Here is a 27,015-nt window from a genome sequence, read left to right as displayed (position 1 = left end):
TAGACAATGCTAGGTCAATGAAGAATTCTTCATTGACCTACCTACCGCCTCTGGGTATCTATGCCAATCTATCTATGCCAATGGGAGAACTTCTGTTGGCATAGATAGTGCCTACACCAGTGTTTCCCAAACTTGGGACGCCACTGTTCAGGAAAAGCCCCTGATGGGCCGGGCCGGTTTGTTTACCTGCCGTGTCCGCAGGTTTGGCCGATCGCGGCTCCCACTGGCCGCGGTTCGCCGTGCCTGGCCAATGGGGGCTGTGGGAAGCGGCGGCCAGTAAGTCCCTTGGCCCGCACCACTTCCCGCAGCCCCCATTGGCTGGGCACAGCGCACCACGGCCAGTGGGAGCCGATCGGCCGAACCTGCGGATGCTGCAGGTAAACAAACTGGTCTGGCCCACCAGGGGCTTTCCCTGAACAAGCGGCATCCCAAGTTTGGGAAACACTGGTCTACACTGATGTGTTACAGTGGCACCTCTCTAGCATTTCAAGTGTAACAAGTCCTGAGAATATAACATCCAACTTATGTTGTTCTCGAATCTAACTTCTGTTATCTCTCCTTTGATTATAAAAAGGTGCACAAGTCAGTTTTATCATTTTACTTTCTTGTTCTCATGCTTTTGCAGAATCCTACAATGTTTGTACAGTAAGAACACACAGGACTTTATGTAAACCTTTTCCATTGCCTTTAAAGCACATACAAGTTTTTCTATTGATCATGGCTTTATTAAAGCATATATAAAGCAAATGTATATTTTTGCCAAATTTGATCTGATAGCATTCCTATGAGTGAGATTTTGTATTATGTATTGAAAGCATCTCTAGTGGGTATCTAAAGTTGTCAGCAAATAATGCATCTTATTTATGCAGTCAAAGTAGACATGTAGTACAAAAATCGGTTTAGCAATCCAGGTAGTAATATTGCATTTTCATCTGGGGTGATGGGGTTAAAGTGCACGTCCTTTGTTATATTTGCTAAATACTATTTCCCACTACTCAGCGTGGGGATCTTGTAGTGAAAGACCCTCTTATATATACACATATACAGAAAGAGAGAGTTAAAATTGATGTGGGAACTATAACTCTACATTTTCTTGCATTTTGTGTGCTAGTTGCTATAACTGCATGAGTTGGGATTTTGCAGTTTCTTAGATTTAATTTAAAATACTGACTAAAAAGCATAGCTTCATTCAAAAAAAAAAAAAGCTGTCCTCGAAGAAGCTGGGACCTTGGTTTTGCTCCTCCTAAGTTAGCCTGGATGTTTAGGTATTGACACACAGTCTTAAAAATAATGTAGGTTTGTTTACTGGTTGCTTTTTAAATGCATTCTTAAGGATGGTAGAAGTGTTTCTAGAACTTGCCCCCTAGAGAATTAACTGACAAATCATACTGAAGTTTATTTATATAATTTATGAACTACTTCAAGTACTTGTATTGTTGGGTGGTGACATAAAATAACTTTATTCATTATGAATTTAACATTTTATCCTTTTATCTCTTTATTGTATAAAGTAATTTGTTAAAACTACAGCCAGTTAAGTGAAATATCTGTGTGTCAGAGGTATTTTCTTCTAGGCTGGGGTTAAGTGTACAAAAATATATTACATATGCCTAATTGTTACATTTCTGTTAGGTACCTGCCAGAAGCCGTACGTGGCACTTATTGATGGGATTACAATGGGAGGTGTAAGTAAAATATCTTTCTAAGTGAGACAGTTGAGATGGCTTGTCTATGTTAATGTAATATTTGATTAAAAACATTGCATGAAGCAAAATTGACAGAAGTATGTACCGTAACTCCTCACTTAACGTTGTAGTTATGTTCCTGAAAAAATGCTACTTTAAGCTAAGCGATGTTAAGTGAATCTAGTTTCCCTATAAGAATTAATGTAAATGGGGGGGTTATGTTCCAGCGAATTTTTTTTGCCAGACAAAAGACCATATATATGTACACACACACAAATACACAGTATAAATTTTAAACAAACAGTTTAATACTGTACACAGCTATAATGATTGTGAAGCTTGGTTGAGGTGGTGGAGTCAGAGGGTGGGATATTTTCCAGGGAATGCCTTGCTGCTAAATGATGAACTAACACTTGGCTGAGCACTCAAGGGTTAACACGTTGTTAATGTAGCCTCACACTCTACAGGACAGCAGGAATGGAGGGAGGAGACACAATAGATGCATGGCAATGGCTGCAAACATTCCCTGTGGGAACTGAATGTGATGATGAACCCACGCTATCCCACTGAAGTGCACCACTCCCTCCACTTTCCAAAGTGCTGATGGGGGGGGGGGGTGGTGCATGTGTGAGAGAGAGACAGACACACACACACCGTGTATGTGAGAGAGAGACGTGCATTGCCCCTTTAAGTACGCTGACTCCACTCTAAGTACACTGCCTTTTTAAGTAGATCAGCAAGTTGAGACAACAGCTGCTGGCAGCAAGCTCCCTCCATCCTGAGCCCTGTCCTGTCCCCCCCCTGCTCTGTGGAGATCGGGTGCAGGGCAGAGGGATACCCAGACATCAGCACCCCTTTCCTCCCCACCCCCTCCGCACAGCAAGTAGGAGGCTCCCAGGAGCAGCTCCAAGGCAGAGGGCGGGAGCAGCACACAGCAGTGGGGGGAGGGACCCTTGAACTGCCCGGCAATTGATAGCTTGCTGGGTGGCTGCCATACAGGAAACTTAGGGGGGCTACCAGTCCACCCTGGTTCCAAGCCCCAGCAGCTAGCTCCAATGGGCTACTCTTCCTGCAAGCAGTGGACAAAGCAGGTGGCTGCCAAACAACGTTATAAGGGAGGATTGTGCAACTTTAAATGAGCATGTTCCCTAATTGATCAGCGACATAACAACGAAACAACATTAACCGGGACGATGTTAAGTGAGGAGTTACAGTATAACAGTCATTTAACATAAGTCATTTTCAGATATTATTGGGTGATGCTTGGCCCAAATCATTTAGAAAGTAGTTAATTTTCAAATGTAACGTCTCTCTTTGACATAACCCATTAATATACTGAAGAGGTAATGCAGCTTTTTGTTCCTCTCTCTCAAGTGACCATTGCAGAAAATAGAAAAAACTGATGTGACTCCATATATAATGAACATTAACTCTGGAACTTGCTTTTCATCTGTAAAATACCATCCAAACCTATGGCATGCTCATGAGAACTCCAAGAATCTAGTTCTTGATACATTGCAGCCCCAAAATGAATTTAAGAGATGGTTTTACTGTTTTGCTAAAACTAAGCAATAAGTTGTATGTTCTAAAAGTTATATGGTTAAGACTAGTTGCCATTTATTTTCTGATTGGAATTATATGCACATATTGTTAATGAGCTGCTCTTTCACATGGAACAGGAGGGAAAAATACTTCTAACTAGGCAAAGTGAATGTGCTAAAGGGAAATTGTATGCATCAGTGACTCAGAATAACTTCATGTGCCAAATATTCACTGCAAATTCTTTGAAGGTGTGTTTACCTTATCCTCTTTATAGCATTCACATTTGATAGGTGTAATCAGAGGGAAGGAGATGACATCATCATATATAAGAGAGTTCTGCCACAGCAGAGCAGACTGCTATCTTTAATGATTCTGTTACTGTTAACGATAAACCTGTGCTTTTCTCTGAGGATTTGGTAGTAGCTTTGAAGGCAGCAGAGGACCTTGCAGTTTATTAAGGAGGCTGAAATTTTAGTATAAGAACCGTGAAAGAGTGGGGACACTAGCATGCAGAATCTGCAGAAATTTCTTCCAGCTCTGGTCAGTTTGTTGTTATTTGACACTAACCATAGTTAGCTTACTTTCTTAAAGGTTAGAAGTCTGAAATATAAATATTAGTTATAACTGATTAGCTACCATTGGCTGCACACGTTAGTCCCATTTTGTTTCTTAATGATACCATATTATATGCAATACCATGAACAGAGTACTCTAAGAAAGATATATTGTGGTCATTTCTCTTTAAATTTGGCTTTTTAGATTTCACTGATAATTCAAATCCTAGCAGAGCACATCACATGATAGAAAATAAAGTTTGTATATTTGTGGTATAAAATCTGGAAATGGTTAGACCTGGGTCTTTGAGTGATTTGTTTGGTAGTGGAGTGTGTCTGTATGGGCTGAGTTTTCATTTTTAGGTAAGAATATCTGTGTGATCACTGGAAGATCTTTGTTTTCAACCCAGTGATAAAGCATCTTAAAACTATCCGTGGAGATAGCATTGCCTTAAACAATTTTACTGGTGGTGTTTGAGTGAACAGCAACACTGACAGAAGTAGTACCAACAGTAAAAGTCGTGTCTGACTACAGCAAGCTGTGGAAATAAGCCGTGGGAAGGCAGTAACTGACTGAATTGACTATCAATTTCTTAGTTTTGCGTATATATATAAAAATCTGCTAGCAACCGAAAGAGGATAGCATTTGTTGCTTGGCAGATGATAGGGCTAATAGAGTCCCTGGATGAAAGCAAGATTTTTTTGTTTGTTCCTTGCTTGACTAGTTTTATCTACCTTCTTCTTTTCATCCCTTCTAATATACACAGCTTACTATACCAGTGCCTACCAGTATGTAGGTAGTTTTTCCAGAGTTAAGTTAAACTAAAAAAAGGGAAACTTTCCATTTACAAACCCTCACATCTAACTAAACACAAATACATGGTAACTCGTTGAGGGAGATAAGCTCATGTTGTGGTTATACAGTTGTCCTGAGCTCTTTTCACCCCTTTCATTTACTGTTTCTGTTATCAGCCTTGCTCTCCCTGCCCTCCAGGCTCCTTTCCTTCCCACCTGTAACAGGGCACACCCTGCCGTCAGGTCACTTCTCAGTTTATTCCCCATCCGGGGGGAAGAAAAAGTACAGACAAAGTCTAGTAATTTTTATACCGGGCCTTTGGCCCCCTTTTTGGACTCATTTGTCTGATTCTAGGGTTTGAGGCTTGTAGCCTTCTAACTAGCCATATCCTCTCCTTTGGGTTCCAGCCCAGGGGCCCTGTGTTGGGCAACTAACAACCACACCTTCTAATCCCTTGTTGTTTCCCTAGGCTGCTCCTACCTTTTCCCTGTTTGTCAGCATCCCTCACAGGAACATGGACTCCGCTAGTCCCATTCTGGAGTTTTCTCCTTGTGTGGCTTCTTCCCAGACAGCTACTGAGTGCGTTCTCAAGGTCCGTCTTAGTCTTCTTGGGTTATACTGGAGGCAGTCTCTCTTTCCTTAAGACAGGAGTTCCCTGCCAGTCTCTTCCTAGATTTGGGATTATATTTCAAGCAATCTCTCTGGTCTTCCTCCTTAAGGCAGGAGTCCCCATAACCAGCCCTCATCTTGGAGCTGGGATTATGGTTCAGGTAGTCAGTAATGCCTTCCTTAAGACAGGATTTTTCACAGCTCTCCTCATTAGATCTGTGATTGTGATTTAGGCCAACTGTAGGGCCTTAGCTAGCTTTTCCTTCAGCTGGCCCCTTTTTTCCCCAATTAGTCCTCCAACTTGGAGAGCTCAGCAAGCCAGACTTCTCCTGTTAGTGTCTCCTCTGCTATGAGGCAGGAGGCAGCATATATGCTGGGCTTCCTTCCTGAAGTTCATCCCAATTGGCTGGGCAAGAGGGGAGCCTTGCCCTCCCCGCTCTGCAAGGCTCCTAGTCCCAGGTCCTTAAGGAAACAGTAACAGGTTTTCCCTACTCAAGCACTACATTTTCTTGGGGCTACTTCCTATCTACCAGTATTTCGTATTTCTTTTGGTCTTTGTATACATCAGACCTCCCAAACTCCTAAGGGGCCATGCCATAGTGTGCTGTCCCCTAACCGCTACTACCTCTAAAGGGACAGATTAACCCTCCCACCCTTTAGATATCTTGTGTCCCTTTCTACTTTTTCTTATTCCCCTGTTTTTGTTAACCCATCCACTCTCATCCTATCCCCTATTTTTAGATATTAAATTAAAAATGTGACAATTAACGTGATATTTGCCAAACATTAGGCCAAATTCAGCAAACTGATACAGGGAGGTTTAAAGTACTTTTAAAAAAATTGTGCTAAAACAGAGGTTTACCCCTTTACAGAGCAGTTTAAATTCTTGCATTTTTTCCTGTCCTGCGAAATGATAAATCTTTCAGATTAGCTGGTGTGTCTAACAATGTGGTTGGTGCTTTCTGGTATTAATAATATAAACAACTAAAAGACTCATGGTGTCAAACCCCTCTCCTTATAACAGAGCCTGGAGCAATGCAAAGCAAGTAAAGTGCTCAAGATTTATGTTCAGATCACCATATTGCCTGTTTCATTTGACTATCAGCTGTTCTCCAATACACCAACTATTGTTTAATACTCAGATACTGGTGGAACCCAAAGTCCTGAATCTGGATTAGGGCCTTCTTTGTGCTCAGTTCTGACAAGCTGATGACCGAAGTAGACTAGACAGAATAAAGTGAGTTAAAGATGATTGGTCAGCCATTGCCTTGATCACTTTGCTTGTATGTTGCACCCCTTTCCCAACTTCTTCCTATATCTTTTCTCTTGTCTGTTTGGATTGTAAAATCTTCAGCGAGTTCAGGTGATTACTCATAAAGTATGGTAAGTATTTCTTTCTACTGAAGTATAGTGATATTTAGAATCAATTTTTTCATATAGGTTAAGGTAGAAACACTGAAGGAAATCTAGTTTTGGTGCATTCTAGGTTCATTCCGAAGTGTCCTGCCTATATCTTACAGTAGGGAGGAACTTTGCAAAGAATAAGAAATTGAGTGGTTTCCTCAAACATGCCAACTTTCCTTTCAGCTAATCAAACCTTCTGCCTTGCATTATCAATCTACTCATACTCTTGTTTAAAGTGGAGGGGATGGAAAGAAACAGTGTCAATATTTATCAAGCAAATGTTACACTTGAGAATTTCGTATTAAAATATTGAAAATACCTGTAAAAATGGTAACATTCAAATAGTATTTTGTGTGGCTAGAAATAATACATAGCAAAGATAAAAACTTGATGGAGTTTAAAAACGTGTATGTCTTCTCTTCCTCCTCTCCTCCAGGAAAAATATAGCCTACCCAATTAATATGGTATAGTCTGATGTCACCCCTTCATTGGCAGTATAAAGTAGCATATTAAAAGAAAAAGAAATAGGACCATATCTTGCAGACACTTAGACAAGTGTTGGGGTTCCCCCCCAGACCTCTTCCACTTGGGTCCCCAAGAACTCAGTTCAACTCCAGTCTCATCACTCAGGTTCCTTTATTTGGCATACAATAAAGCTATGTTGAGTTGATCAAACTGAGGCATAGGAGGTGGGTGTAGGGTGTACAACACATCCAGAGTTACACAGTAAACCTCTTACTTTATATACCTTTACACATTACACTGCATTTACTATACATTGCATCATATGTTTTGGGATTGGCTTGGTCACTTTGTAGGAACCAATCCCTGTACAGCCCACGCTGTCCATGTACAACTTACCCTTTACCTCATCTTACATTCCAGGACTATCTTATCCATTGTTATTTTGTTCATTGTAAATGTTTCTCTGGGTGTTCTCCCTTATCTTAGTACAGACATTCTGTTTCCAGCCTGCTGATTCATTTAGCACCTTAATTCTGTCTCCCAAGACATGAGGCCTCACCCAGGTCCTGTTAATCATCTCAAACCAGGCCTCCATTCCACTGCTTTTGGTTTTGGTTTTTTTAATATATTAGCGTTTGTTTTATTTGTATTTTATTTTGAGGGTTTTTTGTGGTTTCTGTTTTAAATTTACTATCCAGCAGTACATTTCCAAGACCGCAATAGTTGTAATTATTTGAATCATCATTAATATTAGGCTTAAAATACAAACTAGGAGGTGCAAGCTCACTTTGTTTGGTATATCCCACTGGGATGTAATTTTACATTATTTGCTTGCTGTGCCTTTAAAGCTTTTTTTTTTTTTTTTTGGTAATTTTGCTTTTACTATATTATAAAAAACTGATTCTCTCTCTCTCTCTCTCACTAGCTAGCATGGGAAATTTAGGTGTGAAAGAGAACATAGGCCAATTAAAATAATATTCCCTAGGTCCTTAGCAGAAGTGGTGCTTTTTAGCCACCACACAATTCTTATTACCAGCACAACCAGTTTTTACTTTACCAATGTTCCAGCATCTCAGCTGTACTGTGCAATTGGGAGTCTGTTCTCCCACAGTGAACCCACATGCTGGCAACTCTGCCTGGAAGACATTACACATGCATATGTAAGGATCTCCCAGGTCAAACAGCAGTACAAGTCTGGGGCTTTCCAGACCTTCCATTGTCTTGCAACAGTATTTCTATGGCGATAAAAAAGAGCAAGCTGTTTGGCTCCATATTACGTACCACTGGTTTTACTGTGTATGATATACTAATCCTGTCTCCCAGAAATGAAGCCTCACCCGTGTCCAATTACTCATGTCAAGCCTGACCTACAGTAAGCAGGCCGATCAATGTAGTGAGGTTACTTTTATGGAGAGATTGCTTGTGCAAAAGTGTGTTCAGTATAGCAGGGGTTCTCAAACTTTTTCTTTCTGAGGCTCCCACAACATGCTATTAAAAACTCCATGGCTCAGCTGTGACACAACAACTGTTTTCTGCATATAAAAGCCAGAGTCAGCATTAGGGGGTAGCAAGCAGGGTAATTTTCTGGGGCCCACACCACAGAGGGCACCATAAAGCGAAGTTGTTCAGGCGTTGGTGTTAGCCCTGGGTTGCAGTTCTGTGTGGTGGGGCTTCGACTTTTTGCTCTGGGCTCTAGTGAGTCTAACGTGGGCCATGCTTGGCGAAGCCCCTGAGACCTGCTTGCGGCCCCTGGTTGAGAACCGCTGCAATACAGTATATTACATCTGCTGTTTGGTAGCTATCAGAGTTTGCCTTTCCTTTACTTTTCACATTGAGTGGTTGGGGTGCAAGGACACATGTTCAATGAAACTTTTAAAATATGAGTTGAAAACTTGTAGGGATGTTTAAAATATTAAACATTGCCTAGAATCAGTGCCACATACTTTTAAGATGTAGTCATGTGGGTTGAATGGAATTTTTTTTACTGACAGGATCTAGTGTATTCTATATTCCAGCATGTATAATGTGCACAGGAAACCTGTCAGATGCTGCAGGGAAGCAGAGCTCCAGGGTTACTACAAGATCTTAAAATAGCCCTACAGACCAAGACCAATCTGGCTATTAACTAATTAGTAGTCCCGTTTATTCATTTTAAATGGTATCTTCTTCATTTCAGTATCATTTAGTTCTTGCCACAAAGATACTTTGAATTTAAGGAAGTTTGTGTAAGTGTTGGAGCTCCTGCTCCCTTTGAAAGCTTACCTGAGCAGTAATGAATAAAAATGTTTGCAGATTTTTACAAGTTTAATGAATGCTATGATTTTGCTTAAGATAAGTTATTGCATTTGTAAATGGCCTGTACAATTACTGTAACTTTTTAATGCTTGTACTCTCTCACAATGCTTAACAAAAAACAGAATTTAGATGAAGGCTACGATACAATAATTTATTTAACTAGGTACTGTGGCAAATTGCTGGCATTTCTTTGATGGGTCTCACACTCTCTTCTTGGGGAGGGTTCAGGGCACTGTTTCTCGCCCCTGAACTGGGGTATTAACTGCCCAACTAGTGTCCTAGAGGAGGGGAGTGGAGAGGGAGGGACCCGGGCCCGCCCTCTACTCCAGATCCCAGCCCAGGGGCCCTAGGGATAGTGGTAAACCGCTTGAACTAGCAGTTCCTTCCCCTGGTCTACTTCTCTCTCCTGCCCTTCAGCTTGTGCGGTTTCCTGTTCTCCCTCTGCACAAACCAGGTGTCCCTTTACCTAGGGTCTTGGTCTTCTTAGCCCACCGCAGCAATCCTCCAAACTGCTCTCTGCTCCAACACCAATCCACTCTGCTTCAACTCCTTCCCCTGTCTGAATGGAGCAGGGGGGTTTTATCGGGTGACTGGCTTCTGGTGCTTTAATTAATCTGTAGCAAACTTTCTTCTCTCTACAGGGAATAAGGCTTCCTTCTAACACTCTCCTGCTGCCCTCTGGCCATGCTGTATCACAGTACTTAATCCTTACCAAAACATTTATCACAGATTGTTGCTAATTCCAAGAAGCTGATGTGTAAGTGTTTCAAGTCTCTAAAGTACATCATGGAACATTAGATGATTGAATCTTCTTTTCCCTGCTTATTGAATCAGTCCTGCGGATGGTTTTTTGATGTTTTTAAAACCTTCTGTATTTATAGTTGCTGTTGACAACATTTGCCAGACCAATAACAGATCAGGGAAGAAGCAAGCATCTGTCAAGATAAAATATGGTTAGGTAGAAAAAGGAATGAAAACAGACCGTGTTAATAATACATTTCAACTTAAGTGTAGCAGCATGAGACCACAGCTTGAACCTTTTACCCACACGCTACTGATTGCTAACTCTAATTTTATTTATTAGAGTTAAGGTATACAGGATGTTATGGACAGGTTTAAATAAGAAGTTTTTGGAATGTTAGCCTAATATGTCTTTTTGCATAGATACTGAGTAAACAGTTGTCATCAGGCTACCTTTCTTAAATTTCATATAGCTAGAATGTCCAAAAAAAGTAGCAATGTGTGTTTATATCTTGACCTTAGTAAGGCTTTTGATACTGTCTCGCATGACTTTCTCATAAACAAACTAGGGAAATACAACCTAGATGGAGCTACTATAAGGTGGGTGCATAACTGGTTGGAAAATCGTTCCCAGAGAGTAGTTATCAGTGGTTCACAGTCATGCTGGAAGGGCATAACGAGTGGGGCCCCGCAGGGATTTGTTCTGGGTCCGGTTCACTTCAATATCTTCATCAATGATTTAGATAATGGCATAGAGAGTACACTTATGAAGTTTGCAGATGATACCAAGCTGGGAGGGGTTGCAAGTGATTTGGAGGATAGGATTAAAATTCAAAATGATCTGGACAAACTGGAGAAATGGTCTGAAGTAAATATAATGCAATTCAATAAGGACAAATGCAAAGTACTCCACTTAGGAAGGAACGATCAGTGGCACACATACAAAATGGGAAATGACTTCCTAGGAAGGAGTACTACAGAAAGGGATCTGGGGGTCAGAGTGGATCACAAGCTAAATATGAGTTCACAGTGTAACGCAGTTGCAAAAAAAGCAAACATCATTCTGGGATGTATTAGCAGGAGTATTATAAGCAAGACACGAGAAGTAATTCTTCTGCTCTACTCTGTGCTGATTAGGCCTCAACGGGAGTATTGTGTCCATTTCTGGGCGCCACATTTCAGGAAAGATGTGGACAAATTGGAGAAAGTCCAGAGAAGAGCAACAAAAATGATTAAAGGTTTAGAAAACCTGACTTATGAGGGAAGATTGAAAAAATTGGGTTTGTTTAGTCCGGAGACGAGAAGACGTGAAGAGGGGACATGATAACAATTTTCAAGCACATAAAAGGTTGTTTCAAGGAGGAGGGAGAAAAATTGTTCTTCTTAACCTCTGAGGATAGGACAAGAAGCAATGCGCTTAAATTGCAGCAAGGGCAGTTTAGGTTGGACATTAGGAAAAACTTCCTAAATGTCAAGAGTGATTAAGCACTGGAATAAATTGCCTAGGGAGGTTGTGGAATCTCCATCATTGGGAATTTTTAAGAGCAGGTTGGACAAACATCTGTCAGGGATGGTCTAGAACTAGATAATACTTAGTCCTGCCTTGAGTGCAGGGGACTGGACTAGATGATCTCTTGAGGTCCCTTCCAGTTCTATGATTCTGTAATCACATCTTTGCCAGCAAAATGCCATTTTAAATTAAATACTTAGAAGATGTATGATTTGCAGTCTTGGATAGAAGGGAACTCCCCCTGTGAGTCCTCTAATGGCGGTTATTGAGAAACAAAAATATCATGTAAAACCCTTGAGTCTAGCATCCTCAATAGTGGCTACTGAAATTAATCTCAAATATTCTAAAGCTGTTCTGTAGGTTGCTCTAGATTTTTTGCTTATTTACATGCTAACCACTGTCCTTGTGCTTAACATCAGCTTAAAACTGAATTAAGTTAGATATTGATAGCCATGAAGCATTGCTAAATACGGCATGTTATATGGGGTAACGTTCTATGTGTAGAGCATTTGTAATGATGCTCAGTGAATCCTGTCTTAAGGAACCACTGAAGAGACTTAAAAAAAAAATATTGCTTAGCAGTGGCGGTCTCCTAATAAAAAAGGGGCAGAATTGTGCTCAGTGCACGTGTCAATAGTTGCCTTATAGGGCAGAGAAAAAAGTGGCCTTGTAAATAAGGGAAGGTTCTTGTGCCTATTTTACTTCACGATTGTATTCTCAGTCATCGTTTCCTGTATGAAAAAATACAGTTCAGATATAGATGTGTGCCTTGCATAATTAAGTGTGATGATTAATTTTTTAAACTTTGTTAGATGATAAACTTTGTCTGTTCTGTTATAACTTTGTTTAAACAGCAACCAAAAATGAGATAGCTGCTTTACAGAGCAAAACATAGTTCCTGATTGAAGAGTTTACAGGGTAATTTTATGTGAAAATAGCAACATTGTATCAAAAGTCCACAATTGAGGCATAGCAGAAAGTTGGGGGAAGAGAGGGAGCTTTGCCAATATTCTACCCTCCCCACAGTTAGAGCTCTGTGGGAAAATTCTGTTATAGCCTTGATTCTGCAACTTCGCCAAGCTCAAATTGCCAGTAATTTTAACAATGGTTCTCACAGTGAGCTACAGCAAGATAGGGACATAGGAGCTCTGGGTTTACAGGGATCTTCACCCGGATTACCTCAGCATAGTCATGAACAAGCTCCAAAAATTTACTTTCCAGAAAGAACTTAGTTTTCGTTCTTTAAAGAACATCTTTTCTTTCCCAGACGAATACCCAGATAAGCAATATGTGGAGTAAGGCTGACATTCTGTCTCACACAGAACTCAGATTTCTTCATTTGGTTCACTTGCTTTTAAAGCATATTTGTCAGTAATATTAATGGTGTCAGTTTTGGCATGTTGCAGTAGGAGAGTATGGGCTTAATCCTGCAATTGTTTTATGTGCAGAATTTAAACTGAATTCAAAAGCAGTTTTGAGTGCAAATTATTAGTTTGATCAGGCAGAGAGGGGTTGGAAATGTTGTAAGAAAAGCCATAATTTGAGTTCAGAAATTCTTTTTGGGAGTACAAAAACCTCTTTAGAGCCAAATAACTTTGAAAATCCTGGCTTAAATTCTGGAAAGTGACTCGTAATTTTGGGTGCTTCAGTTTAAGTGTGTCCGACTTGACACACCTTTGAAAGGGGGCTCATTTTCAGAAAGCATGTGCTCAGCATTTGTGAAAATCAGGTTTCAAGTTGGGCAAAGTCATTAGCACCTTCTGAAAATTTAGGCCTTCTGATTTTATTAGGAAAGGTGTGCGTCATTTGCAAAAAAGTCATTTTTAGTGCAATGGAAACTTCAGTAGGGTTTAGACGATTTTTCAAACTCTAAATTTTTGCCTTTTTAAACAGTCATGTAAATCTGTTGAGGAAATGATTAGTATGCAGGTATTTTCTAGTGTCCACATAAACCAAAACAGATAAATATGATTTAGTAAACAAATGTTGCCTCCACTTTTAAAATAATATGAAGCTTTTTAGAAGAATATTTGTGCCATGCAATTTACCACACTTGCAAACTGTATTTTACGGAGAAGTTGCACAGTATGCTGAGCTATAAACTGAATCTATATGGCATAATTAGATTACAGTATAAAGTATCATGTAATTAGAAAGGGTCATACGTTGTCATTGACCTGTGTTTGAAACTTCTATTGATGTCAAGGGAAGTTTTATGTACAGATAAATGGCAGAATACGGCCCAGCATTGTTAGTTGTTCTTTTGCTAGAGCAAAAATACCATAAACTGTTTTTATGTAGTTCATCTTAAATAATGATATTTAGGGCTTGTATCTAGTCAGCAAATAACGGGTCTGTGTGCTCTGTGGCAAACTGGACCTAACCGTTATGGCCATCTCTCTGGATTCTGTAGCTGTTTGGTGCAATAGACTAGAAATTGTGCATGTTCAATTTACAGTTTTTAAAAAGCTTTTAATAAATTCAGTACAGAAATGGATACAATTATCAAAGTAACCCCTGTTTATTTTGATAGTAAATTTATTTTATTTTATGTTGCCACACATTTGGTTTTGTATTTGGGGCACTCAAATCTAGGACACTTTTCCACATCCCATGTAACCTCCACTCTGGGTCTGAACAAGCTGGAGTCTGACCTTTCACTTATGCTACAAGGTCTGTCTGTTTTCTAGGGAGTCATAACCTGTAAGTCATAACCTGAAGGTCAATAGGAGCTAAAAGAGCTTGCAACTTACGAAAAACAAGCCACTTACTTAGCTGTTCGAAGATGGATGTAAGAACTTAACGTTAGGCATCTAAATATGAAAAATTTGGTCTTGGGCTATTGAAGACATTGTAAAGAGAAGAAGTTGGAAATTTTGGTCCATCTAGTAAGGAGAGTTGGAGAGGAATTAAAGTCATTGGTTAATTTTATAAGTTTTGAATTTGGTGTTTATACTGTAAATTCACCTAAACTTTAGAGCTTCGGCTGGGCATATTTTATAAATCAAAAATGATAAATGTTGGGAACATTCTTTTTGCATACTGTGATTTATATTTTTATTAATTTTTGACCACTTATCAATATATAAAAATGTGAGTAAACAGATTTTGGGTTACTTGAAGTCACAGAATGTAGAAATATGAATGTTGCTTGAAGGTACATTGAGGTACTCTTTATCTTTTACAGTACTACACATATAAAAGAGTGCCAAATCTGACTCTTAATTGGTTTTTCTTTAAAATTAGACAAACACCTGGTTCAGATCACTTTCCCGTTTCTGACACGTATAAGCAGATGACAGTGGAAATGGCAGGGAAATATATTAATCTATAGGTATATTTTTATTCTTTGTGACAGTTCAATGTGGAACTGGGTACACAGTTATCTATAAATCTTGAATTGCTGTCAACATTTGTAATGGATGTGTTTTTCTGTAAGAACTTTAAATGAGCCAGTAGGTGGGGTTGTAGAGCTTATTAATTTTCTGAAGCTTATGGTGTACTCTTCTAGAATTGTAATTTTTTGTGCCACGTAAAGTTGCTTGTTTTTTATTATCTTCATGCATGTGTAAGGGCTTCAGAATAACCTGCTCAACTGACAGAAGTGTGGCTAATAACAATAAGATGAAAATAGAACAAAAACTGGAGTGAATTTGACAAGAAACCTTATACTGAAAATCAGTGGGACAAGTTCTGGGTGCAAGGCACACACTGGGCCTGTAGAAAATTAGTTTGGCTTATGGTAATATGACAGCTACTCAAATGGTTATTTCATTTGTTGACTTCTGCCCAGCCAAAATCCAGACGTTTTATTTTAAAGGAACGCAAGAGGCAAATGGGCAAGAGTGCTGTGTACAGAACACCAGAGATAATATGCACAAGGTGTAATACTGATATGCAGGATGGGTTTTTTTTGTTAACAATAGGGTGAGTTAAAGATGTAGGGATGGCTTAAATTTGGAATTTTCTAGAACAAAAGAAATCCCTTTCCCCTGCTTTAACCCTGATATCGGGGCAGTTGAATGGAGGTGTTGCTTCAAGAGCTTTGCTCTCTCCGCAGCACCCGTACTTCCAATTGGGCCTTGCTGCAACAGGAACTTAATTATGTTGGTCAGTCCAGTTACTGGTCCTGCCTTCATAAGGTCAGAACTTCCAGTCTAATTAGGATTGTATTTCATATGCACTGTAATACCGGTTCTCAACAGTGAGAGTTAAATACTTCCAAGGCATAGCAAAGAGTAATTGCACAGAACTTTGAGTAATTATAAGGTATAACCCAAAACTTGTACTTTTAAAATCTCATAATTTTGAGTAATCTTGAATAAATCCATTTGCCACTCTCTCTCCATATTTTTTCCCTTTGAAGCAGACAAAGATCTTGAGATATCATCAGAACACTTCTTGTGAATTTCAGAAACACCCTATTAATTGAGTTTGGCTTAATTGACTCTGTTTTCATTTATTTTCTCATTAAATGACTTGTATACTATTTTTTGAAGTGTGAATACTCAAGATGGATTATGACCTCAGGTGTAATTGTTGTGGTAGAAAAAGACAGCACTCTTTTTTAATAATGAGTTAACCAGTATTAAAATGTCAGCAACACCGCTGGCTTTCAACAAAAGAGTATAATGGCCTATTTTGGGGCAGGAGTCATTCTTTCCATTTTCATTATAAATCAGATATCTTTCTAAAACACAGATCATATTAGCAGACACTAGCTCAGTCGTAGTCCCTGTGATAAACTTTGCTCAAGAATTATTCTGTTATTGAGTCATTCAAAGTCCTTTTTACATAGTGAAGAGTTTAGATTGATTTTTGGGAAGAATGAGAAAATAAGTATGCTAAGCCCTTTCAGCAATATGTTGAACACTTCTAATCTGTTTTGGGGTTTTCTATGTAAGCAATACAGACTTGTCAAAGTTTTCACATTAAATTTCAAATTAAAATATATTCCAGAATACTCTCCAACTTTTTCATGCCAGGCCCATTCTTACTTTCCCGTCATCATATACAGAAGGATTTTCATAGATGATAAAAGTCTGCTAAGCAGTGCTTTGCATATTTTTCCTGACATAGTCTTAACAACCAGCTCTAAATTAAATGCTGTTAAGAGTTCAGTTATTTTTATCCATAGCAGAGCACTTGAGCTGAAGAGATAATATCTGACAGCCAATTTTTTTCATTCATTTCACTAAGTGTCAGAATTCTTTTTTATTTTCTACCCTATAAAATAGAAAACTGTTCAGAGGAAAAAACAACCAGAAAATCATTAATATTTTAGATGAAAACAATGTCCAATGTTTATACCCACTGTCAGGCACCTTGCTGTTCGTTGGTGAGTTTCACTTGCCAACAAAGTGTTCTTGCATTTCACACCAAACAGGAGCTGGCAATCACTGGAAGCCTGTATGGAGAAGAAAAAAAAAAGAGAGAGAGGAAAAAGGTTAGCATACTTCTCAAGTGGCCAAGGTTCAAGACTGGGATAAACACCCAAAAACCAGACATACAATTTGCGCTACAAGTTTGAAATAAGAATTCCTTTTGCATAAACCATATTTCATGATTCCATATTTCTGACAGAAATCTACAATAGAAGTGAGAAGAAATGTGTGTAATGAAGGCAATCTCTTATAAGGAGACGGTTTAGAGAGATGAAATCAAAGTTTAGAAAAGTGCAAAAATTATTGCCCACTTTGCTTTGTTTGGGGCATATAGATAACTTAAGTTGTATAATTTTTCTGATGCTTATTGAAAAGAACCACACCAAGCTGAGAAATATTTGCCAGTGCCATGCCCAAAATATCAGTCCTATTATACATTTAACTGATCTGCTTAAACTGAGAATTTGAGGCAGTTGATTATTGATGGGTATTATCATTCAAAGTCAGGAAGATAGAAGAGTCTTTGTTAGCATATTGTCCCATTCCATGGATATTAGACTTTAACTGAAAAAAATCCTCTTGCCTCATGTCAAATGTAGTACCATCATATCTAGTAGCTGCTAAATAGGATAGAAACCATAACAGCACATAGATATAAAATGCGTGTATGTATATTTTAAGTCTTCTTTCATCTCAAATCTTTGGTTTAATAAAATCAAAGATTTGAGATGGAAGAAGGCTTTTAATATTAACAAATCAGCAGTGCTCTTGTGACATCTTGGAACTATAAAAAAAGAAAACACCATGGTTTTTTTAAACAGATGATTCTTGCCATTAATTATATTTTACTCCAGCTACCTGTCCATTGTAATTATTGTTCTATGGCACTTTACATGAAGCTATGAATGTTGTTGTTTAGCTCTCTGGTACTAAAAAGTTCTTTTTCTAGTAATTACATCCCTTGTATAAAAATGATGGTTATGCTAGCTAGAAATAAGTACGTTATTTGTACAAGCTGCACAAAGGATGTGTCTGTCATCCTGCTTCCAAGGGCACTTCTACAGTGGGGTAATGCCAACGACAGGGGTGTGATTTCTAAAGCACGCCAACGTGTTGCACATTAATTAGTCTGTATAGAACCTGTTGGTGTCTAAAGTTCCCTAATATGCTTAAGTGTAGTACTGTTTCAGACTTTTAGTGCACACCCACAGGACCCACACAGACCAATTAAAGTGCAACAGATTAGTCTGCTTCAGAAATCAGATCCCTGTAGCATGCATTACCCCACCATGTAGACAGTCCCCTAGAATTCTAACCAGGCAATGGAGGAAGCTCTCAGATTTGGCCTATATTTTAGGCTATAAAACTGCAGCATTTAGTTTTGAAAGCTAGGAGTTGTACTCAGAAAATTGACATTGTGGTTGAAATTGACATTGACATGTTCATTCTGTCATCCATAGTAAAATTGTTCAATTTACAAGTCAATATGACTCTTGTAGTTCCTAGCACGACACAGTCTGCCAGAGTTGTGAAAGTCAAATGGGCTTTTGTCTCTTGCATCTTCACCAGTGTTATCAGAATTTAACTGCCTTTTTTTGTGTTTTGTTTTGTGAATCTGGGAGTCTGAACAGATTCCACTCCCTCTCCCATTGCTTTATTGGGTCTGAAGTATTAATGGTATTTACCTGGTTTTTGTCACTAAAGTAAGTGAATATGACTCAAATATACACTGGACAAATACGGTCAATTAAAGATGCTATTTGTTTGGTCACTCTTTGGTATTCCAGTTCTCTTTTCCATTCTTTAACTGCATCAAGGAAAAAATTGTTAGTCTTTAAGGTCCAGAGTTTTCAGACTTAATCAGGTGGTTGTACATACACAGTCAATTTTGGTCACTTCAGGGTGCAGTTGCAATAATTGTACTTATAAATTAGGTGTGCAATAGAGCACCTACTCTGAAAAATTGGCCTTAAAGTCTTAGCCTGGTACCTGTTAACAAAATAAAACTAACAAATCCATATATCTTATAATTTAGAGGTAATGGTATTAACAGTTATACATTAGAGCTATAGTGATGTAACTCTTCCTTTTTCTGCTCTGAAATGTTTTATCAAGCTATGAGGACAGTGTCTCCATTTTGGGCAGTTAGTTGCCAAAATGTTTAAAAACATGAATATAATAATCTCCCTATACAATAGTAAGTCATCTATATGTAATTGATACTTTTCATATTTCTCTATCTGACTAGGGACAAGTTCTCTATGCGAATGGCTGAAAGTATTTATTACTGCACAGGTAATCTGACAATAAGAAAGATCTAGTCCATGGATTAATTCATTCTATATCCATCAAACAAACAAACAAACAACATAATCTAGAAATGTTTTCTCACTTGAAACTGTACCATCAATTACTCACACTATGCGTAACTCCAAACCATCTTTAAGATCTCATAATTTTTCAGTGTAATTGACTCTTATCAAATTAATATTGGAGTAATCAGTTGATCAAAAGTCAGCTTGTCTAGTAGGAACCATAAAACTTATAGTGCATCATCAATAAATCTGTGACAAAGTGAACTCTTTAAATTTTCCCTGTCTTGCCAATCTCTTACTCTTTGAACAGAGTAAATATCAGTACTTTGTTTAAAAATAAAAAAAGGCCCAAAGCTGGAGAAGAATATGTACAAAATACTAATAGAAAAAAGCTTCCAGGTGAGCCTTTAATACTGAATATCTAAGTTTCTGTTAAGAGCTTGAAAGTGAGTTCATAGAATGAACATAAGAACGGCCATACTGTGTCAGATCAAAAGTCCATCTAGCCCAGTATCCTGTCTTCTGACAATGCCAGGTGCCCCAGAGGGAATGAACAGAATAGGTAATCATCAAGTGATCCATATCCTGTCACCCATTCCCAGCTTCTGGCAAACAGAAGCTAGGGACACAATCCCTAGCCATCCTGGCTAATAGCCATTGATGGATCTATCCTCCATGAATTTATCTAGTTCTTTTTTGAACCCTGTTATAGTCTTGGCCTTCACAACATCCTCTGGCAAAGAGTTACACAGATTGCAGTAACCAAAAAAGTAGAGTCCTTCCTTTGTGATGTAAAAGTTAAAATTTGCAATATGGAGTTACATACTCAAAAGGAATAATTTGGTAACAGGTGTAACAAACAGATGCTTGACTCTGCAAATTTAAGTCTTAACATTTTGTGTTTAATATACATTAGGTTATGCAATTTTCCCTTTCTTAGAGAGAACATATATTAGGCCAGTGTGTCTCACATTCAGTTATAGAAAATAAATTTCAAATGGCCACGTTTGATAAGCATCTTTAAAATTGGTGTTTAGAATTGACAGAATCCTGGCAGTAGCAAAACTACTGGACACTAGTGGAATTCAGAATTGAATATGATCATCAAGGTCAAAATAAGATGTAGGAAAGGGTCAGAATTTGTGCAGATTACTAGTATACCAAAATTTCCTTCAATATAAAGCTTCTTAAAGGTTTTGTAATGGAAAAAAACAAACCAAAAACCAGACCTCAATTTCTGTATTGCTTTCTTTTTTCTATATAGCCTTACAGTTTTGTGCATATATTTGTGCTTCTCAATTTGATTTAGAGAGTCACAGTTCACCGTATGTGGTGTTTTACAGGTCCTTTACTTCCAGTAGATATAGTTATTTTCTTTATATACTTTTTAAACACTTGATTCTGTGCTAAATATAACCATTATCTACTGCTGACTCATTGTCACAAGAGAACTGAGTGTTCTGTATGTGCAGTGCAAATATAAGAACACATTGTATTATGTGGAAGTTATTTGCCTTTGTTTCTGTAGTCAGTGTAACTCTAACAGTGAGCAAATTACAGAAAATACTTGCTGTTGAGTGTCAGTGGTTGAGTGTGTGATGTTACACTCCATATGATTTTATGAAAATGCACTAAGGAGTGTGAATATAATGTAACTGGAATATGCTTCATGACAAAGGTCTCTTGTAAGGTATCATTACAAAGCTTATAATCTACCAAGTTTGTTCATCCTGTTTGTATGAATGTATCATTCTTGTATCTGAAACTAGGAATTTAAAATATAACTCTGAGGTCCTATTGTAGTTATGCAAAGGGTGGGCCATTAATGGTGGTTTAAAATCTTGATGGCTCTCATCAAGTAGGACAATTGACTGTAGATGGCTCTGTTTACTTGCAAGCCTTCTTGTGAGTCAGGTCGGGAAGAATGGAGGGTTGGGGTCTCACAGGACATGTAACCATGTCACCTGGTACTGGAATCCATCTTAAACCTGGGGCTTTTCCATTTAGAAGGAGGGGTGGGGACCCAAAGAGAAAAAAAATTCCCGCCTTGTGCCAAAGCTATATAAAGGGGTGGAACAAAACAAAGGAGGCTCCAGTCATAAGAAATCCCCTAGCTACCACCTGAGCTGGAACAAGGACTCTACTGGGGAATGGATTGGGCCCAGACTAGAAAGGAGTCTAATCTGTGAAAGAAGCTTATTGGAACATCTCTGACGGTGAGATTTACCTGCATTTAGTTTCCTACTGTATTTGGCTTAGACTTGCGTGTTTTTATTTTATTTTGCTTGGTAATTTACTTTGTTCTGCCTGTTATTACTTGGAACCACTTAAATCCTAATTTTATATTAAATAAAATCACTTTTTGCTTATTAAGTAACCCAGAGCAAGTATTAATACCTGGGGGAGCAAACAGCTGTGTATATCTTTCTATCAGTGTTATAGAGGGCAGACAATTTATGAGTTTATGTGTATAAGCTTTATACAGACTAAAACAGATTTATTTGGGGTTTGGATCCCATTGGGAACTGGGTATCTGGGTGCTAGAGATAGGAGCACTTCTTAAGCCATTTTCAGTTAAGCCTGCAGCTTCGGGGACGTGGTTCAGACCTGAGTCTGTGTTTGCAGCAGGCTAATGTGTCTGGCTCAGCAAGACAGGGTACTGAAGTCTCAAGCTGCCAGGGAAAACGAGCTCAGAGATAGTCTTAGTACATCAGGTGGCAGTCCCAAGGGGGTTTCTGTGACCACAACCTGTCACAGAATATTAGGTGATATTACTCACTAGTGGTTGAGATTCATCATAACTAGCATGGAAATTTTATCAATACAGTTATAGACATGTTGTTTAGCAAAATTTGATCAGCAGTTCTGTTATACTGTGTTAATGGATGTAGCAAAATTCCTGTCAGGTAGTAGTCGTATTACTAGGAGGATGTATTGCTCAGAAGTGATATCATTCATAGGCATGAAATACCATCAGTTAAAAGTGTGAAATATTATGAAGTAACTTGTAGCAAATAGAATTTCATTATGCAAAGGAACTTAAAATAATTTGAGTGATAGCTGCATTTATTGTGATGTTCTCTTCCTACTTATTCAACATTGTGTGGATGTCACTCTGTGAAACTTCTCTTGTTGCTCTTAGCAGGTGCTTAACTGTTTTGACATCAAATGGTAAGTCTAAAGTTTTCCTTGTTTTTCCTCCAACAGGTGTTTATAAAAATCAGAGGGGTTAATTTGAATTACTACTTTTTTTGTTTTTGTAAAAATGAATTTGTTTCTTGATGGGCTCATCCTCTCTGGACTGCAAGGATGTCCGGTGGGAGGGGCACTTCCCTCACTGTTTGAAGTGAAACATTGCCTGTACCCATGCTGCAGGGTTTAGCCCTACCACTAACTCTTTGAGCCACAGTTTGAGTTGGACTGCTGACAGGGAAAGAAGGAAACAGAGGGAAAAAAAACCAGGAGAGACAAAAGAGGAAGGTCTGCCACCAATACCCCAGGGTCCACAGACTAAATCCACCTTCACCCATAAACTGTTCACCGGCAACACTATGGCGCATAAGCAGCAGACCTGGAGCCTCTGATACCATTTCTTGATTTATATGGCAGAAGCAGAGGATTCTATCCAATAGCTGTTTCTGTGGCATGGCATTAGTGGGTGTGGTTAATCCAACAGTCTTTCCTAGTCTAGATGGCTCTTCTGTTATGAGAAAACAGCCTTGCAGTAAATTCAGATTGTCTATATGCATTGTGTCTGCAGACTAATGATTTACCTTCCGATATATATGTGCAACTTAACATTTGATTGCTGTTTTATGTTTAAAAAAATCTGAATGAAAGTTGTGTGCATCTATTTTTGTTTAAAACAAAGACTAAAGAATTGTAAGTGACTTTAAGTAATGGGATTATAGTATGTAAACAAGTTTAGGTAAAATGACTGAAGAGTAAAGGAAGGAAGCAAGGAGGAAAAGGTTAAGGATGATTGGCTACTTTACCTCTCTCATTTTGGTAATGATCTGTTTATAAGCAATCAGCAGAAGTAGGAGGCTGGAAATATAGTTACAGTGTAGGTAGTATGTAACACTTATTTTTCAATTAGGAATTTTGTGATGGTCCTCAAATACATAAAGTTCCATATGGGAAAATCATGAGTGAAGCACCCATACCTATCTCAGTATTGTGATAACAGCTGACCACTATCTTTGTTTTTGCAATATATCAATCTGCTTGTCTATTTACAGTGTGTGTATAGACAGACACATTACATACAAAAATTAATATTCTTTTAATTAAGGCTACAAAGTCAAGCACTCAGAAATTTAGAAGTATTAGTATAAACATTGCATTTTAGAGCTTTGTTTAGACCCCTTATGTTTACGCATTATAATATGGCCTTTAATTACATCATCACATGCTATTTTTCCACAGGACCTCCTGCCTCATGGAGTGCACAGGATGGATATTGCTCACGGAATGAGCAGCTATTCAATATTTCATTTTCTCCTCTTTGGTTCAATGTATGGCCCCAGGCCTTATTTACTGCACACTACTCAAACCCTGCTCTGAATACAAAATTATTAATTTCTTCCTGGATTTTTCTCTGGAATTCATTGCTATAGTATCCAAGTGCTTCCACAAACCTAAATTTATTTTCACAAAACCCCTCTGACAGTGAGGTGATATTATTCCCTTTTTACAGACGGGGAGCTGAGACACAGACATTAGTGTCAAAAATATCCACTAATTTTGGTTGTCCAATTTGAAATGCCTCTGGCCTGCATTTTTTCAGCATTTTATAGCACTATATTTGTTCAGAGAATGATTTTCACTGATGTCAGTTGCAGCTGTGAATGCTCCGTTCTTCTGCAAATCAGTCTTCAGGTGTTTCAAGTTTTGTTTTGTATATTTAACTATTTCTCTTTCCACTTAGTCAGTAAGGATGATATCTCTTAAATCTTTACCCTTTGATAATCAACACTGTAAGTGTATCGCAGTACTGTGATGTTAGAGGACTTGATCCTGAGTTGTACCAGTCAACCTATGTGTACACTGTTCCTTCGGGGACAGCCCAGTAACAGGGGCTAGATACTGCAGGAAGCACTCATAACTCTTGGGGGTTGGTGTATGCCTATCACTACCCTGCACAGAGAGGGTGAATTCTGCACAGACTGGCAAGTCACTGGTTGCATGGCCAGAAATGGATTGTCTCAGGGAGCTGTGCCAGAGCACGCGCAGACAAGACTGCTTCACACTAAGGGAAGGTTGTGGTGAGGTGCCTCACAATCCAGAGTACCCCTGGAGAATGTCACGTATCTGCTCTGAAAATCTGCCATAAGGCAAAAGTTATTGCCATCCTAAAGCTAGATAAGCTGCTTTCTGACCCCTCCCTCTCTTTCCCTCCACAAACACATGTGCACACATACAAAATAGAAGCTTCTTGCCTAATCTACTGCATTCATGCATTCACAACTGAAGGTATTTATTATTGTGAAATATGCAGAATAGTTTGCAGATACTTATCTCCTATACTGAGTCATAAGTCCATAGGAGATCGACTTGGGTACTGAGTAGCACTAGTAATATAGAATATTGAAAGCAATGTAGAGGCAAGACTAAAAAAAGATTGTTTGCTGATCTTGCACTATATTTACCATCTGGCATGTTGGCGTGACTGCTAAGCTCCTGCTCATGATCCTAGAGACAAATGGTACAGTTCATTCTGTAGCTAATCTCTGACTAGAATATCAGCAGCTCTTGAGTTTTTTTTTTTTTTTTAAAGCTATTGAGTGTTCTAGGATTTATGCTAGCATATGCAGTACTTTCAGGGAAGAACTCATGACAACTCACTTTATTAAAAAAATATGACCTGATTACTAACGGTACTTGGTGGATTAAAAAACAACAAAATTACTGACTTCACTAGTGCACAATATGAAAGAATTGTTAGCGCCATTTTCCACTTAGATAAAAGGAAAAAAAAAGAGCTTTCTTGAACACTGATAATACAAATACCAGACCTGAAAAAGAGCTCTCTGTAAGGTTGTCTCTCTCTCACCAACAGTAGGTCCAATAAAAGATATTACCTCACTCACCTTGTTTCTCTGATACAAATATCTGTTTATTTTAACATGATGTAGCACTTCAAATATTAGGATTCCAAAATGTGAGAAACATTATTTCCATTTCAGTCCTGGGGTTATTGCTACACAAAGAGGCCAAAGTAACATTGCAAGTTAGTGTCTGCTTTGTGAGTAGAGGGCACATCTCATGCTGTAGTTTGCCCTTTTTTTTTTTTTTTTTAAGTTAAACTTTGGTGTACTGAAAAGTTTGTTTTGGTTTTTGCTTATCATATGAAGCTGCAGTACTCCTGCGCTGTTGTGCACCATTGGAGGCAGTCCAGAGATCTTGCACACTTCCTCTTTTATACATTTGTTCCTCCTTCCTTAACTCCACCATCTTCCTTGCTAAACACCTTTGCCTCTTTCTCTCTAATTGAATCTATGCCTAAACCCCGATGAATGATCTCTACCTTTCATTTGCTTATCAGACTCTCTCTCCCTCTACTTCTCTTTTAGCGCAGGAACTCCTCAGTTTTTAAGGAGGAAAGTGATACTGTCTGAAGGGGATGGAATCCCCTGCTTGCCTGCCACCTTTCTGTGTCCCTGTGACCCCCCCATCCACACCTGTATCTTGATTTATCTTGTTCCCAGCATTATTCCCTTGTTCTTATTCTCACTGTTCCTTGCTTATCTGACCCCTCCCCATTTATTTTTTCCTTTAAAAAAAATACAAAGAACACAAACTCCTCAATTAATTCCTTGTTCACCAAGTAACTGTGGCCCCAATGCAGCAAGATACCTAGTCACATGCCTAACTTTAAGCATGTACGTATTTCTGTTAACTTTAATGGGATGATTCACAAGCTTAAAGTTAAATACGTGTTGCTGTACCTTGCTGCACTAGGGCCGCTAGCTCTGTGCTTGCATTTGTTTCAGAGGGGTTGAGGTGGAAAGATGTGCAGACATGGTGCCTACAGGAGCCAGAATGCTACGTGCGGGGGTGGGGCTCAGAGGATCACAATGCTGGAGCTAACCACCCAAGCAATTTGAGTTTACTTTTTCTCCTGATCCTTGGTATCTGTCTGGGTTTTAATGGCTGTCCAGCTGCCATCTTATAGACTTCTAAACTATTTCTATGGCCACTAGGGAGCAGTATGGAGGAAACTGATTCGCTGGTGTTTACTGGACCTTTCGTAGCATCAGATGCTGCAGAAAACCCTATAAACAAACTGAATGAATCCAGACTTTTTAAATCAGAAATCAGTAGAGCACTACTTATACACTATTTCATTACCATTGTTAAACACAGACAATTATTTTAAGTCCACAGATGTTTCATTTAAAATAAACATTAGCCGAAGAGTAGCCCTGAATAGAGATGAAGAAGAAATTTGCCCTACTATTGATCCCTTATATTGTCAGTATCCTGACCATGCTCGAAGACTGCTGGAAGAAAATATAAATGTCATGTACTATGTCTTCCTTAACATTCGTGGAGTGTTGGGTAAGCATAGAGAAAAAAGAATGGGTGAATTTAGCATTTGACATCAGTGTAGGGTGACCAGATGTCCCAATTTTATAGGGACAGTCCCGATTTTTGGGTCTTTTTCTTATATAGGTTCCTATTACCCTCCACCCCCTGTCCTGATTTTTCAC

General features: G+C 38.7%; 1 protein-coding gene across 1 annotated transcript in view; it reads left to right on the top strand.

Annotated features, from left to right (window-relative positions):
* HIBCH (3-hydroxyisobutyryl-CoA hydrolase) overlaps positions 1 to 27,015 on the top strand; it is an 87,940-nt gene that overhangs the window by 16,694 nt on the left and 44,231 nt on the right. The window contains exon 6 of the mRNA XM_077829425.1: positions 1,633 to 1,685. Within this exon, the coding sequence (XP_077685551.1) occupies positions 1,633 to 1,685 (53 nt within the window). The remainder of the gene's footprint in view (positions 1 to 1,632; positions 1,686 to 27,015) is intronic.

Source organism: Eretmochelys imbricata, chromosome 11 (assembly GCF_965152235.1).
Source record: "Eretmochelys imbricata isolate rEreImb1 chromosome 11, rEreImb1.hap1, whole genome shotgun sequence".
NCBI classification, from domain to species: domain Eukaryota; kingdom Metazoa; phylum Chordata; order Testudines; family Cheloniidae; genus Eretmochelys; species Eretmochelys imbricata.
This window is presented reverse-complemented; position numbering and strand designations above follow the sequence as displayed.